Genomic DNA, 16,936 nt, shown 5'->3' on the forward strand with positions numbered 1-16,936 from the left:
GAGCAACATGGTGAAACCCTGTCTCTACTAAAAATACAAAAAATTAGCTGGATGTGGTGGCACAAGCCTGTAGTCCCAGCTACTCAGGAGGCTGAGGCAGGAGAATCACTCAAACCAAGGAGGTAGAGGCTGTAGTGAGCCAAGATCACGCCATTGCACTCTAGCCTGGGCAACAGAGTGAGACTCTGTCTCAAAACAAAATAAAATATGGAAGGCACCCATACCTGCATTTTGCATTCTTCATATGTAATTATATTGCCAAAGACAAATTATGTCATCATCTATTGTAAATAACACTTTTCCCCAGACCTACCATAAAGTTTCTGCGATGTATTGTCTTCCAGTTATAATAAAAATTACTGAGTTGCATCAAAAATAAATTAATTAATTAATAGAATAAAATAAAGTAAACACAGTTGAGGAGAGAATTTTTTTCCTGGAAGCTAGATCTGAAGAAATCATTAGGGACAGAGATAAAGAGGTAGAAAGTAGGAAAGAGAAGTGTGCTAGGCAGAATAATGTCCCCCAGAATTTGTCCACATCCTAATCTCTGGAACCTTAAGTTATATGGAAAAGGGGAGTTAAAGTTGCAGACGAAATTAAGGTTGTTAATTAGCTGACTTTGAGATCGGGAGATTATTCTGGATTATCCAAATGAACACAATGCAATCACAAAGGCTCTTATAAGTGGAAGAAGGAGAGAGAAACAAATAAGATGAGATGAGATGCCTTGTGAGAAACATTGGCCTGATGTTGCTGGTTTTGAAGATGGAGAAGTAAAAATAATGAACCAAGAAATACAGGCAGTTTAAAAGCTGGAAAAGGCTGGGTGCAATGGCTCATGTCTATAATCCCAGCACTTTGGGAGATCAAGGTTGGAGGATCACTTGAGGCCAGGAGTTGGAGACCAGGCTAGGCAACAAAGTGAGACCTCATTTCTACTTAAAAAAAAAAAAAATTGCCAAGCTTGGTGGCTCACACCTGTGAGGTCCCACCTACTTGGGAGGCTGAGATGGAAAGATCCCTTGAGCCCAGGAGGCCAAGGCTGCGGTGAGTTATGATTGCACCGCTGCACTCCAGCCTGGTCGACAGAGTGAAACCCTGTCTCAAAAAAAAAAAAAAAAATCTGGAAAAGGCAAAGAAATGGATTCTCCTCTAGAACCTCCAGAAGGAATGTGGTCCTGCTGACACATTCATTTTAGCCCAGTAAAACCCATTTCAAACTTCTGGCCCACAGAACAGTAAAATAACAAATTGTGTTTATTTAAACCACTGGGTTTGTGATTTGTTACCACAGCAATAAGAGGCATGTAAGATAGAAGGAAACCATTCAACACATATCTAATAAGAAAAATAGAGGAAGTGAAATATTTATAAATGTCTGAGAATTTTCCAGAATTGAAGAGATGAGTTTTCAGACTGAGGTATCTCACCAACATCTGCACGCTGATCACGTATGAGCTATCTATAACCATATACGTTGTAGTAAAGTATCTAAGACTAAGATAAAGTCTCAAAAGCAGACTGAACCTCAAACATAGGCAAGAACAAGACAACCAGAACACTTTCCAGGAAGGTTACAAATGTCAGTGGTCAACCAATGCTATTAGTATTCAAAGTCAGGCTCTAGGTGTGGCCTGTGCTGCTTTAATCTGGGCATTCGTGGGTCCCAGTACATGTTCAGAGAAGAATTTAGACAACGAAGATGGAAGGAAGCTGGTTCCACAGGAAAATATTTTCCTTCTACCTCCTTCTCAGCCTTCTGCTTCAAGGTAAGAAAGGAGCAACAATGGGGGAAGGGGGAAGAAGGAGGACCTCTCCCTAGTAGAACATTTAGGAACTTTTTTCAAATTTCCACCTCCTAGAGATTGTCTAAGATGGATAGAGTTCTTTCATAGCTACATTACCATAATGCCCACATAGACTTTCCTTTTCTGAAAGATGGAAAATCCCCTTCCAGTTACATGCCACACAAGAGCACTTTTATTTTTCTTCTGGAAAAATAGAGTTCAACACCAGCACACTTTATCCGTTTGCATATGGATATCCAGTTTTCCCAACACTACTTGAAAAGTCTGTCTTTTCCCCATTGGTACTCTACATGGAAGACAACCATCCATGATTGTCTTCTCTTGTATTTAGCTTCTATATCCATCCGTCTTTCTGTCCACAGGTGTAATTCTTTCTCTCTACAGGTATGAAACCCAAACCATTGTAGCAAAGTGCCCACCTCCTTTAGCCATAATTTCCCCAACCACCTACTGGATCCAAGGGCTCTAGATTAGGTAAGATGCCAGAAGGCAGCAGGTCAAGGGTGAAAGTAGAATGTGCTTCTCTTCCAGGGAGTCAGTATGGCAGAGAGACAAGAACATGGGATTTGGAGACAGATGGACCTGGGTTTGAATCTTCGTGTCTCACGTTGCTAGTTTTATAAACTTGGATGCACTGCTTAACTTCTCTGAGCTCCGGTTTCCTCATCTATAAAACAGAACCTACCTTGCAGGGTTGTGAGGATTCAGTAAGAGATGGAGGGAAGCACAGTGCCTGGCACTTGGTAAGAGTGCCAATAAATGTCATCTCTCCTCCTTAGATTATTCCATGACTTTGGATAAGGAGGCACAGGAGAGGACTGAACCAGAGGTGACTTTAAAGGCCAGCATAGGGAAGAGACACAAACTGTACACCTGGTCTAGGCAGTGTAAATGGTTATGAAAGCCCCTCTGGGCACTTGCACACAGGGGTTGACAAATGAATATTCACTGTTCTTAGAGTGGTTTAAGAATTTGCCTGGAAAGCACTGTGACGTTGAGAATGGATAAGGCTCAATGTCCTTGGCACAGAGGTTATCAATCATCTCTCTCATTCCAAGTTCTTGCTCCTCCAACACATTTTCACGAGTAGAAAATATTAAAATGTATTATTTAGAAGAGGGTAAGATGGGCCAGGTGAGGTGGCTCACACCTGTAATCCCAGCACTTTAGGAGGCTGAGGCAGGTGGATCACCTGAGGTTAGGAGTTCAAGACCAGCCTGGCTAACATGGTGAAACTCCATCTCTACTAAAAATACAAAAACTAGCCTGATGTGGTGGCGATGCCTGTAATCCCAGTTACTTGGGAGGCTGAGGCAGAAGAATTGGTTGAACCTGGGAGGCAGAGATTGCAGTGAGCCAAGATCGCGCCACTGCACTCCAGCCTGGGCGACAGAGTGAGAGTCATCTAAACAAAATTTTAAAAATTTAAAAAGAAATAATAATTTAAAAAAGCCCACCCACACTTCTAAAAATAGCTATTTGGCTGGGCATGGTGGCTCACACCTATAATTCCAGAACTTTGGGAGGCCCAGGTGGGAGAATCACTTGAGTCTAGGGGTTTCAGACCAGCCTGGGCAACATAGTGAGATCCCCGTCTCTACAAAAAAACATGTTTAAAAATTAGCCAAATGTGGGGGGAGTGCCCGTAGTCACAGTTACTTGGGAGGCTGAGGTGGGAAAATCTCCTAAGCCCAGAGGCCGAGGCTACAGTAATTATGCCACTGCACTCCAGCCTGGACAGCAGAGTGAGTAGCTGTCTCAAAAAAAAAAAAAAAACCAAAAACCCCAAACTAAGAAATATGCACAATTATTATATGTTCATTAAAAATAAAACACAACTTTTTAAAAGCCTCAAACTAGAATGCTGGTGATAGAGTTGGGTAAAGTCAAATAAGGAGAAGGAAGGTTGGGGCAGTCAGGGTGAAAACAGGTGTGTCCTCTCGGGGGCCCCGGGACTGTAACCCTATCAGATGACTATCAACGTTCCAGGCTCAGTTTGCATACAGATTCGGGCATGCTTTGCATGGAGACAGAAATATTGGAAAGGAGGTTGGAGCTCTAACTCAGCTTGCCACATTAGCTTCCAGAATTTGCATTCCAGCTCACCCCATCCTCCCAGGCCTCGGAAGGAAGAGCCCAGCATCTGGACCCCTCTCGGTGATCCCCTCCCCATTCTTCATCTCATCTCTGGGGACATATAGCACAGCAGCAGCAGATAAACCTGGGTTCAGAACAAATCTGGCTTCTGCCTTTTATTGGCTGTCTGACTGTAGAAAGTTATTTCCCCTTATTGCACCTTAGTTAGCTCGTTTATTACATGAGGGTAAAGCAGTATCTACCTGATGGGGATTGGGAGGATTAAATGAGGTAATCCATTTTTAAAGGGCTTAGAATATACCTGACACATAGCCAATGCTCAACAAATGTTAGCTCTCATTTTATCACAGGCGACCCCAGGCCCTGCCTTGGGGACCCTCTCATATAGGGAGCACAGGGTTGCTCTCCTTCATCTCACACATTCGATGTCCACTACAGGAAGGGGCGTTACTTTCACCATCAAGTGCTCAGGGTTTGGCCAGCACGGGGCGGATCCCACTGCTCTGAATTCAGCGTTTAATAGAAAGGCCTTCCGACCGGTCACCATCAGCGTCCCCACCCGAGTCAACATCTCCTTCATGATGTCTGCCATCCCAGATGTGGTGAGCGCTGACCCCTCTAGCCCTCCTTGGTGTTCTTAACCTTTTCCCAGCCCCTGGCAAAGGTTCTAATCCCAGAGGTTCTGATTGGATGAAACCCAAGCCTCGTTTTTATTTTGTTTTTGTTTTTGTTTTTTTGAGATGCAGTCTCACTCTTGCCCAGGCTGGAGTGCAACGGCATGATCTTGGCTCACTGCAACCTCCACCTCCTGGGCTCAAGCGATTCTCCTGCCTCAGCCTCCCGAGTAGCTGGGATTTCAGGCATGCATCACAACGCCCAGCTAATTTTTGCATTTTGAGTAGAGACAGAGTTTCACCATGTTGGCCAAGCTGGTCTCAAACTCCTGACCTCAAGTGAGCTGCCTGTCTCGGCCTCCCAAAGTGCTGGGATTATAGGCATGAGCCACCGCACCCAACCACATCAATATTTTCAAGCTTTCCGAGTTATTCTCATATACAGCCAAGGTTGAGAAGGACTACTTTACTCCCGCCCTGCTATGAGGTCTCCTGTCCACAGCCTAACACATCTGTTTTGATAGAGCTTTTGTCCTTGATCACATATCCCCTTTACATACCTCGGGAGTTGGTAAACAAGCATGGGAGGTGGGGGAGATGAACAGACTTCTTACTGGCAACACGATGGAAATAGGAAATTCTTTTGGCAGGATGAGCAGCTGCACCTCTTGTCATCCTTCCTGTGGCTGGAAATGGTATGGACAACACTTTATTCTCTCCCTACAGTTACAGTCAAAAAGGATTTTAAACAAAGATATAATAATTATGAATTTTTATGTGCCTAACATTGCTTTGAAACACATGAAGGAGAAATTGAAAAACTGACCATAATGATGAGGGGCTTTAATATACTGCTTTCAAAAATCAAGGAGAGGCCAGGCACAGTGACTCACGCCTGTAATCCCAACACTTTGGGAGGCCGAGGTGGGCAGATCACTTGAGGTCAGGAGTTTGATACCAACCTGGCCAACACGGTGAAACCCCATCTCTACTGAAAATACAAAAATTAGCTGGGCATGGTGGTGGGCACGTGTAATCCCAGCTACTTGGAAGGCCGAAGCAGGAAAATCACTTGAACCTGGGAAGCAGAGGTTGCAGTGAGCCAAGATCATGCCACTGTACTCTAGGCTGGGCGACAAAGTGAGACTCTATCTCAAAGACAAAACAAAACAAAACAAAACAAAACAAAACAAAAATCTAGGAGAAAAGAAGTAAATATATAGTGATTTTCACAGCACAATTAAGAAACTTAGTCTAATAAACATGTCAAACTTTGTATCAATGAACATACAAAACTTTTGTCACACACATAAAGTATTCCCCAAAACTGACCACATATTTAACCACAAAAAGGTATCAATGCCAGGCAGAGTAGCACATGCCTGTAGTTCCAGCACTTTAGGAGGCCAAGGTAGGTGGATTGCTTGAGCCCAGGAGTTTGAAGCCAGCCTGGGCAACATGGCAAAACCTCGTCTCTACAAAAAAATACAAAAATCACCTTGGTATGGTGTTTCACACCTATAGTCCCAGCTACTGGGGAGGCTGAGATGGGAGGATCACTTGAGCCCAGGAGGTCAAGGCTGCAGTGAGCCATAATTGTGCCACTGCACTGTAGCCTGGGCAACAGAGTGAGACCCTATCTTTAAAAAAAAAAAAAAAAAAAGGCTGGGCACAGTGGCTCACACCTGTAATCCCAGCACTTTGGGAGGCCAAGGCCAGTGGATCACCTGAACTCAGGAGTTCAAGACCACCCTGGGCAACACGGTGAAATACCGTCTCTACTAAAATACAAAAAATTAGCCAGGCGTGGTGACATGTGCCTATAGTCCCAGCTACTCAGGAGGCTGAGGCACAAGAATCACTTGAGCTGGGGAGACAGAGGTTGCAGTTGGCCGAGATCACACCACTGTGTTCCAGCTTGGGCTACAGAGTGAGACTGCATCTCAAAAAAAAAAAAAAAAGAAAGACAGAAAACCTTGTTTCTTGAGAATTTAAAATTAAATTTCCAAATATTTGAGGCAAAGGAGAAATTAAAGAAATTAAGTAGAAATTATGAAGTAATTAGAAATGAAAATTATACATATGAAAATCTATGGAATGTAATCAAAGCATAACCCAGTGGAAAATTTATATCTTAATTGCATTGATAAGCAAACAAGGTGTGTGGGAGGATGGGGGGAAATAAAAGTGAATGAATTGAGTTTCCAACCTGAAAAGCCTGCCTCATGGTTGGGCTTGGTGGTTCACGCCTATAATCCCAGCTCTTTGGGAGGCCTAGGCAGGTGGATCACTTGAGGTCAGGAGTTCAAGACCAGCCTGGCCAACATGGTGAAACTCCATCTCTACCAAAAATATAAAAAAATTAGCTGGGTGGTGACCGGGTGCGGTGGCTCACGCCTGTAATCCCAGCACTTTGGAAGGCCGAGGTGGGCAGATCACAAGGTCAGGAGATCAAGACCATCCTGGCTAACACGGTGAAACCCCATCTCTACTAAAAATACAAAAAATTAGCAGGGTGTGGTGGTGGGCGCCTGTAGTCCCAGCTACTCGGGAGGCTGAGGCAGGAGAATGGCGCGAACCTGGGAGGCGGAGGTTGCAGTGAGCCGAGATTGCGCCACTGCACTCCAGCCTGGGTGACAGTGCAAGACTCCATCTCATAAAAAATAATAATAATAATAAAATAAAATAAATTAGTCAGGTGGTGGCACGCACCTGTAATCCCAGCTACTCAAGAGGCTGAGGCAGGAGAATCGCTTGAACCCAGGAGGCAGAGGTTTTATATCTATATAAGTGAGCTGAGATCATGCCACTGCACTCCAGCCTGGGTGACAGAGCGAGACTCCATCTCAAAAAATAAAAAGAAAAAGAAAAGAATAGGAAAAAAAAAAAAAAAAAGCCTGCTTGGAGGAAAGGAAGGAAGGAGCTGGAGAAAGATAATACAATTACCTAACCTCACTCTCAAAGTGTGGTTCCCAGACCATCAGCGCTGGCTGATCAAAATTCATGAAGAAATGGTCCTAGGCAGGTTCGATTTTATCTATGATTCTCATTTCTTGAAAAAAGCAAGTAAATTTAATAAAATATTAATGCCACAAAGTTGGGTTGTAGATACGTAGATGTTTGTCATAATATTTTATATATTTTTCTATATGCTTGAAGTATTTCATAACTTTTTTTAAAAAAGAAGAAATTAAAAGGCAGGAGAAAATAACTCCAATTCATCTCAGGCTCTCAACTCTCCTCCACCTGGGCTCTAGGTTTGGGATAACCCATTTATCAGCTGGAACCCAGAGGAGTGTGAGGGCATCACGAAGATGAGTATGGCAGCCAAGAACCTGTGGCTCCCAGACATTTTCATCGTTGAACTGTGCGTATCAAGGGCTGGTCATGTCCTATCTCCTGGTAGCCATAGAGATCACAGTTTACCACTGGGGCCGCTGTAAGTGCTCTTTAGATGGCTAAGAAACAACCAGAGAGATAAGAAGAGAAACTGGGCCGGGCGCAGTGGCTCATGCCTGCAATCCCAGCACTTTGGGAGGCCAAGGTGGGTGGATCACTTGAGTTCAGGAGTTTGAGACCAGCCTAGGCAACATGGTGAAACCTCATCTCTTAAAAAAAAAAAAAAAAAATTAGCCAGGCCTGGTGGTGTGCCTGTAGTCCCAGCTACTTGGGAGGCTGAGGCTGAGACAGGAGGATAATTTGAGTCCAGGACATGGAGGTTGCAGTGAGCTGAGAGCATGCCACTCTACTACAGCCTGGGTGAGAGAACAAGATCCTGTCTCAAAAAAAAAAAAAAGAGAGAGAGAGAGAGAGAGAAACCACAGCACCTGCCTCTTGCCTTATCTCTCCTCCAGCACGGATGTGGATAAGACCCCAAAAGGCCTTACAGCATATGTAAGTAATGAAGGTCACATCAGGTATAAGAAACCCATGAAGGTGGACAGTATCTGTAACCCGGACATCTTCTACTTCCCCTTTGACCAGCAGAACTGCACACTCACCTTCAGCTCATTCCTCTATACAGATGAGTTGCAGTGGGATCTCAGGGATAGAGTGAATGAGAGCAGCCAACAAATATAAAGAAACTATGAGTAAATTGTGACCAAGGAGTATGGGTAGGGAGAAGAATAAGGCTCTATGGATGCTAAAAGATTTTTCATAAAGGCAGAACCCAAGTCTGTCTTGTTTCTTACCATTCCAAGCTCTTGGCAAGTCTCCTGGCATGTGGGAGGCACTCAAAACTATTTGTTGAAAGAAAGGATGGAAAAAGAGAGCAGTTGAGCCACCAGGAAACTATATCCTTGAAAAATGATTCAGATGGTTCTCATTTTCAGTGGACAGCATGTTGCTGGACATGGAGAAAGAAGTGTGGGAAATAACAGACACATCCTGGGACATCCTTCAGGCCCATGGAGAATGGGAGCTCCTGGGCATCAACAAGGTCACTGCAAAGCTGTCCAGGGGAGGCAACCTGTATGATCAGATTGTGTTTTTTTTTGTTTTTTTTTTTTGAGACGGAGTCTGGCTCTGTCGCCCAGGCTGGGGTGCAGTGGCCGGATCTCAGCTCACTGCAAGCTCCGCCTCCCGGGTTTACACCATTCTCCTGCCTCAGCCTCCGGAGTAGCTGGGACTACAGGCGCCCACCACCTCGCCCGGCTAGTTTTTTGTATTTTTTAGTAGAGACGGGGTTTCACCGTGTTAGCCAGGATGGTCTCGATCTCCTGACCTCGTGATCCGCCCGTCTCGGCCTCCCAAAGTGCTGGGATTACAGGCTTGAGCCACCGCGCCCGGCCGATCAGATTGTGTTCTATGTGAGCTTGGAGGCTCTTGCTCTTTCCTTCCTCCCGCGCTTTTACCCTTGCCTAGAATGTCCATCGAATGTGTATCTCCCAAGTTTCGGGGTCTCCCAGTGTTACCCTCTCTCCTGGCTTCCCAGCCTCATTCTCCATCCTAAAGCTCAGGGCTCTGGCCTAACTGTCTCTTCACAGGTTCTATACCAGATTCTAAAGCTGCATTCCACACAGCTCCAGATCCCAGGTGATAACAGGCCAAAGAAAAAGGCAGAGACAGAAACTGTCACTGCCATTCCTGGATTTGAGGGTTTCTCTGACCCCATAACTACTTACCGCCCTCTTCTACCCCACCAGGTGGCCATCAGGTGCAGGCCCAGCCTCTATGTCATAAACCTTCTCATGCCCAGTGGCTTTCTGGCTGCCATCGATGCCCTCAGCTTCTACTGCCAGTGAAAAGTGGGAAACGTGTCCCACTTTTCAAGACAATGCTCCTGCCGGGGTACAACATCTTCCTGCTCATGATGAATGACTTGCTCCCCACCAGTGGCACCCCCCTCATCGGTATGGATGTTCCTCCCACCTTTTGGAAGAGAAGAGTGGGAACTAACTCAGGAAGGGAGGTATACTGGGAAAAGGAGGCCGTATGCCTGCCAGGGTGGGATTGGAAGAGAAGAAAGAAATTCTAGGTGGTGCCTCTGGCCCTCACCAGGCCCCCCTTCCCTCCAGGGGTCTACTTCGCCCTGTGCCTCTCCCTGATAGTGGGCAGCCTGCTGGAGACCATCTTCATCACCCACCTGCTGCACGTGGCCACCACCCATCCCCCACCCCTGCCTCGGTGGCTCCGCTCCCTGCTGCTCCACTGCACCAGCCCAGGGAGATGCTGTCCCACTGCACCCCAGAAGGGAAATAAGGGCCTGGGTCTCACCCCCACCCACCTGCCTGGTGAGGGAAGTCACACTTCCCCTTCCCCCACCTCCACTTCTCTGCTCCTGCCTCCTTCCCTGTCTCCCTCCCTGTATAGGTGACATTTGCAGCCCGTGGCTGAGTCTCTGTCTTTCTGTAAGTGTGAAGGAGCCATAGGTATCAGCAGGGCAGATGCCAGGCCCTGGGAAGGCAGAGCTGACAAGGGGCTCAGAATGGACAAGGGCCCAGTGGGAACATGAGGTCCAGAAGCAGCACTCGGTGGAGCTGTGGGTGCAGTTCAGTCACGTGATGGACGCCCTGCTCTTCCGCGTCTACCTGCCCTTCATGGCCTCCTCCATCCTCGCTGTCATATGCCTCTGGAACACCTAGGCAGGTGCTCAGCTGCAAACTTCAGTCTGGAGCTTCTTTCTCTTGCCTCCAGGGAACAGACAGGTCTCCCCCCTTTCCTGAGTACCAACTATCATATTCCCAAAGATGACTGAGTCTCTGCTGTATTCCATGTATCCCAACCCAGTCCTGCTGATCAGTTCCAATCCCAGACATTTCTCCCTGTTCCTGCATTCTGTTGGCTTCCTTCAGTCTTATCATATGGTTCTAGGTCCCCCTTATGTCATCTGTGCAGCAGACTATACCTCTTCTGTCCACTAACTTGCCCAATAAATCATTCTGCAGAGATTTCTGGCTCTTTGTCAGGTCAGAGGGTAGAAACTAACCACCCAGGTGTAGTGGCTCATGCCTATAATCCCAACACTTTGGGAGGCCGAGGCAGGTGGATCACCTGAGGTCAGGCATTAGAGACTAGCCTGGCCAACGTGGAGAAACCTCATCTCTACAAAAAATACAAAAAATTGGCCGGGCGTAGTGGCACATGCTTGTAATCCCAGCTACTTGGGAGGCTGAGGCAGAAGAATCGCTTGAACCCAGGAGGCAGAGGTTGCAGTGAGCCGAGATCGCGCCGCTGTACTCCAGCCTGGGCAACAAGAGCGAAACTCAGAAAAGAAAAGGAGAGAAGAGGGGAGGGGAGGAGAGGGGAGGGGAGGGGAGGGGAGGGGAGGGGAGGGGAGACTAACCAGAACTGATAGGTTTAAAACATAACCTGTACATTTCTTTGACTCTTTGTGATAAAGCTTTGATGTCATCAGGAACGATCCTCTCTCCCAAGACCGAAGTGACAACTGTTGGGTTTGAGACGTGTTAATTCTCTTAGGTGTTTTCAGACATATTGTCTTACTAGTAGATTCTTTTGCTTTACCTTTTCCATTATCTTGTACTGATCTCATTTTAGCACTCTCTTAATTTATTATGTTTCATGTTACTCTTTTTCTGGTTTTCCAAGTTGAATTCTCCATTAAAGTGGTCTCAGTCTTTCTATTGATTTTACTCAGAACAGCTTTAGCTGTATCCCATAGGTTTTAGAATAAGGTGATCTCCTCTTCATTACTTTGTAGACAATTCATAATTTGTTTTAATTCTCTCTGATATAAAAGCTATTTGGGGCCAGATGCAATGGCTTATGCCTATAATCCCTATACCTTGGGAGGCTGAGGTGGGAGGGTTGTGTGAGCTCAGGAGTTCAAGACCTGCCTGGGCAACATAGCGAGACCCCCATCTCTACAAAAAAATAAATAAATAAATTAGTCAGGCATGTATGGTATACACCTGTAGTGCCACTGTACAGGAGGCTGAGGTAAGATGATTGCTTGAGTCCAGGAGGTCAGTGCTACAGTCAGTTCTGATTGTTCTACTGCACTCCAGCCTGAGTGACAAAGCAAGACCCTGTCTCGAAAAAAATAAAAATAGAAATAAAGACTATTTGGGAGAATGTGTCTTCATATCCATGGATAAGGGATTTTTGTTATTGTTATCTTTTCACTGTTAATTTCTAGCTTCTTGGTTTATGATCAGAGAGCGTGGTGTATAAATTTAAACGTTTTTGGATTTATAAAACTTTCTTGGCCAGGCGCGGTGGCTCTTGCCTGTAATCCCAGCATTTTAGGAGGCCGAGGTGGATGGATCGTGAGATCAGGAGTTCGAGACCAGCCTGGCCAATATGGTGAAACCCCATCCCTATTAAAAATGCAAAAATTAGCTGGGCATGGTAGCGCGTGCCTGTAGCTCCAGCTGCTCAGGAGGCTGAGGCAGAAGAATCACTTGAACTCAGGAAGCGGAGGTTGCAGTGAGCCAAGATCGCACCACTGTACTCCAGCCTGGGAGACAGAGCAAGACTCTGTCTCAAAAATAAATAAACAAAATTTTTTTAAAAATTAAAATTAAAAAATAAATAAAATAAAATAAAAAGATAACAGCCCTTTCCCAAAACAAACCTCCTTCTTGCCTGGGGACTATACTGCTTTTGTAGGACTAACAAACTAGCCAAAAGATTAGAAATTATGGTTTAGGAGTCATGCAGGTGGAGGCTACAAAATTCTTACCTTCCCTAAACTGCTCCTAAGATCAGTGCTTAAGGTATTTTGCAGACCCTGCACTTAATGGATCAGCTGGCCAGCAAGATTGATAAACTGGCTCATCTGATCCTGTGGCCCTGACCCAGGAACTGACTCAGCACAAGAGGACAGCTTCGACATCCCATGATTTCATCTCTGATCTGACCAATCAGCACTCCCGGCTCACTGGCTTCCCCCAACCCACCAAGTTGTTTTTAAAAACTCTGATCCCCGAATGTTCAGGGAGGATGATAAAATTCCAGTGTCCCACACAGCCGGCTCTGCATGAATTACTCTTTTTCTATTGCAATTTCCCTGTCTTGATAAATTGGCTCTGTCTAGGCAGCAGGCAAGGTGAACCCAGTGGCGATTACAGATCCTTGAATTTCACTAGGCTATGTCTAAATGTGCGTTTTCACTAATCTTCTCTGTGTCTCAGTGACCTTTTCCGATGTGAATATTTAAATCTTTCTTCTGCTTAGGGAACTTTTTCTAGGATATAAGTAACACTCTACTTACTCTCTTCCATCTGTTCTTTTTCTGTTCAGGCATTTCTGCTGTTCACAAGTTAGGTCCCATGGATCTGTTTTCTAAACTGTCTTTCTCTCTTCCAGCTTCCATTTTTCTGTGGCTTGGCTTTGTGTTGTGACCAATCTTTCAGACACCAATTCAGTTTTCAGGAGTGACCATTTCTATTCTCAGTTCATCTACTTAATGTTTTCATTAAAAATGTTTTTTAATTTCATAAAGTCTTTTTTTGTTTTTTATTTTTTGAAATGGAGTCTTGTTCTATTGCCCAGGCTGGAGTGCAGTGGCACAATCTTGGCTCACTGCAACCTACACCTCCTGGGTTCAAATGATTCTCCTGCCTCAGCCTCCCAAAGTAATAATAATCCCAGTGTAGCTGGGATTACAGGTGCACGCCACCGTACTGGCTAATTTTGTATTTTTAATAGAGATGGGGTTTCACCTTTTTGGCCAGGTTGGTCTTGAACTGCTGACCTCAGGTGACCCACTTGCCTCGGCTTCCCAAAGTGCTGGGATTACAGGCATGAGCCACTGCACCCAGCCTCATGAAGTATTTTAAGTGTTCTAATCACATGTCCTAGAAATTATCTTCCCTCCTTTCTTAATCCTACTTCAGAAGGAGTCCTTGTCCTCAATATTCATATTGGTCATTGACATGGTTTATTTTATTTTATTTTATTTTATTTCATTTCATTTCATTTATAGAAATGCAGTCTTGCTCTGTCTCTCAGGCTAGAGTGCAGTATAATCACAGGGTTTTTTTGTTTGTTTGTTTTTGAGACGGAGTCTTGCTCTGTTGCCCAGGCTGGAGTGCAGTGGCCAGATCTCAGCTCACTGCAAGCTCCGCCTCCCGGATTCACGCCATTCTCCTGCCTCAGCCTCCCGAGTAGCTGGGACTACAGGCGCCCGCCACCTCGCCCGGCTAGGTTTTTGTATTTTTTAGTAGAGACGGGGTTTCACCGTGTCAGCCAGGATGGTCTCGATTTCCTGAGCTCGTGATCCGCCCGCCTCGGCCTCCCAAAGTGCTGGGATTACAGGCTTGAGCCACCGCGCCCGGCCTCACAGTTTTAATATGAGCCTTTAAATGTTATCTTTTTCAAAACATGGGTTTTTCATTTTTCATAAATTACAAGTTTATAGACACAGTGAGAGAAGGAATCTCTCAATTAAAAAATTAAGGTGCATAACTTTACACTAATCATGATAAAATGTTAAATAAACTTAAGTAGATTCTAATAATTTGAAATAGCTTCCCACAAGCATTGACAGCTTCAATGGTAAATTTTACCAAATACTTAAAGAAGAATTAATACCAATTCTACACAGTCTCTTTCAGAAATTAAAAGAAGAGGGAACATTTTGCAACTCATTCTATGAGGCCAGTATTATTATCCAGATACTAAAACCAGACAAAGATGTTATATTTAAAAAAAAAAAAAACTACAGACCAATATCTCATATGAATATAGATGTAAAAATCCTCAACAAAATACTAGCAAACTGGCCGGGCACAGTGGCTCACGCCTGTAATCCCAACACTCTGGGAGACCAAGGCCCATGGATCACCTGAGGTCAGGAGTTCAAGACCAGCCTGGCCAACATGCAAAACCCCATCTCTATTAAAAATACAAAAAAAAAAAAAAATAATAACCAGGCATGGTGGCGTGCACCTGCAATCCCAGCTACTTGGGAGGCTGAGGCCGGAGAAACACTTGAACCCAGGAGGCAGACGTTGCAGTGAGCCAAGATCACACCACTGCACTCCGGCCTGGGCAACAGAGTGAGACTGTCTAAAATATACATATATCTATACTAGCAAACTGAATCCAGTAACACACAAAAAGGATTATATGCAATGAACAAGTGGAACTCATCCCAAGAATACAAGGTTGGTATAATATCAGAAAATCAATTAATGTAATACACTATATTAAGAGAACAAAACCCACACGATCATTTTAATACGTGCAGAAAAAGCATTTGACAAAATCCAAAACCTTTTATGATTAAAAAATAACACCCAACAAACTAAAAATAAAATAACTTCCTCAATCTGTTAAAGGGCATATATGAAAAATCTATAGCTAACATCGTATCAAATGGCAAAAAATTGAATCTTTTTCCCCTAAAAGTGAGAACAAGACAAGAATATTTATTCTCTCCACCTTTATACAACATTGTACTTAACATTATTCAGGGCAGGCCAGGTGTGGTGGCTCATGCCTTCCAGCACATTTGGAGGCCGAGGTGAGTGGATCACTTGAAGTCAGGAATTGGAGACCAGCCTGGCCAACATGGTGAAACCCCATCTCTACTAAAAATACAAAAATTAGCCAAGCATGGTGGTGGGCCCCTGTAATCCCCGCTATTCGGGAGGCTGAGGCAGGAGAATTGCTTTAACACAGGAGGTGGAGGTTGTGGTGAGCCGAGATCTCACCACTGCACTCCAGCCTGGGCGACAGAGCAAGACTCAGTCTAAAAAAAAAAAAGAAAAAAAGGAAAAATAAATAAAAAGGCATCCAGACTGAAAAGAAGTAAAGCAATCTCTGTTTGCAGATGATATGATCTTAGAAATAGAAAATCCCAAGGAATTCACTAAAAATCTACTAGAACTAATAAATGAGTTCAGCAAGGTTACAGGACACAAGATCAACATACCAAAAGTATTGTATTTATATATACTAGCAATAAACAAACTGAAAATAAAATAAGAATCATTTTTTAAAAAAATAAGGCATTTAGGGATAAACTTCACAAAAGATGTGCAACACTTGTATACTGAAAACTAAAAAACATTGTTGAAAAAATTAAGGAAGATCTAAATAAATGGAAAAATAAGCTATACCATGTTTAAGATTTGGAAAGCTTAAATCCTGTGAAGATGCCAGTACTCCCCAAATTGATCTACAGAGTCAATGCAATCTGTATCAAAATCTTGGCTGCCTTTTTTTCTTTCTTTTTTTTTTTTTTTTTTGCAGAAATTGACAAGCTGATTCTAAAATTCATATAGAAATTCAAGAGGCCTGCATGCTTTAGCATCCTGGTGCTGCTCTACTGCAGAGCCCGTGTGGTCCCTTAGCCAAGCTGCCTGAGGAAACCCAGACCCAAAACCAACCGATGGAGGAAGAAGAGGTTGAGATGTTTGCCTTTCAAGCAGAAGCTGTCCAGCTGATGTCACTGATCATCAATACTTTCTACTTGAACAAAGAAATCTTTCTGAGAGAGCTCATTTCAGCTTTTTTTTTTTTTTTTTTTTTTTAGCTTTTTATTTTTATTTTGGACACAGCATCTCACTCTGTCACCCAGTCTGAAATGCAGTGGGGTGATCTCAGCTTACTGCAGCCTCCACCTCCCAGGCTCAAGTGATTCTCATACCTCAGCCCCTGACTAGCTGGGACCATAGGCATGTCCGTCATGCCTGTATAACTTTCTGTATTTTGGGTAGAGATGGGGTCTCACCATATTGCCCAGGGGGATTTCACCATATTACCCAGGCTGCTATTGAACTCCTGATCTCAAGCGATCCACCCACCGTGGCCTCCCAAAGTGCTGGGATTACAGGAGTGAATCACAGTGCCTGGCTCAAGAGAGCTCATTTCAAATTCATCAGATGTTTTGGACAAAATCTGATATGAAAGCTTGATGGATCCCAGTAAATTAGACTCTGGGAAAGAGCTCCACATTAATCTTATACCAAACAAACAAGATCAAACCCTTACTATTAG

General features: G+C 44.3%; 1 protein-coding gene across 1 annotated transcript; it reads left to right on the plus strand.

Annotated features, from left to right (window-relative positions):
- Nucleotides 1–1,705: 1,705 nt before the first annotated feature.
- HTR3E (5-hydroxytryptamine receptor 3E) lies at nt 1,706–10,608 on the plus strand. The gene is given in 10 exon segments (XM_065539588.1): nt 1,706–1,772; nt 4,347–4,510; nt 5,173–5,217; nt 7,780–7,889; nt 8,377–8,550; nt 8,840–9,020; nt 9,670–9,757; nt 9,760–9,876; nt 10,042–10,257; nt 10,379–10,608. Coding segments are annotated over 10 exon segments (1,392 nt in total).
- The last annotated feature ends 6,328 nt before the right edge of the window (nt 10,609–16,936 follow it).

The sequence above is a fragment of the Macaca fascicularis genome, chromosome 2 (genome assembly GCF_037993035.2).
Source record: "Macaca fascicularis isolate 582-1 chromosome 2, T2T-MFA8v1.1".
In the NCBI taxonomy this organism is placed as follows: domain Eukaryota; kingdom Metazoa; phylum Chordata; class Mammalia; order Primates; family Cercopithecidae; genus Macaca; species Macaca fascicularis.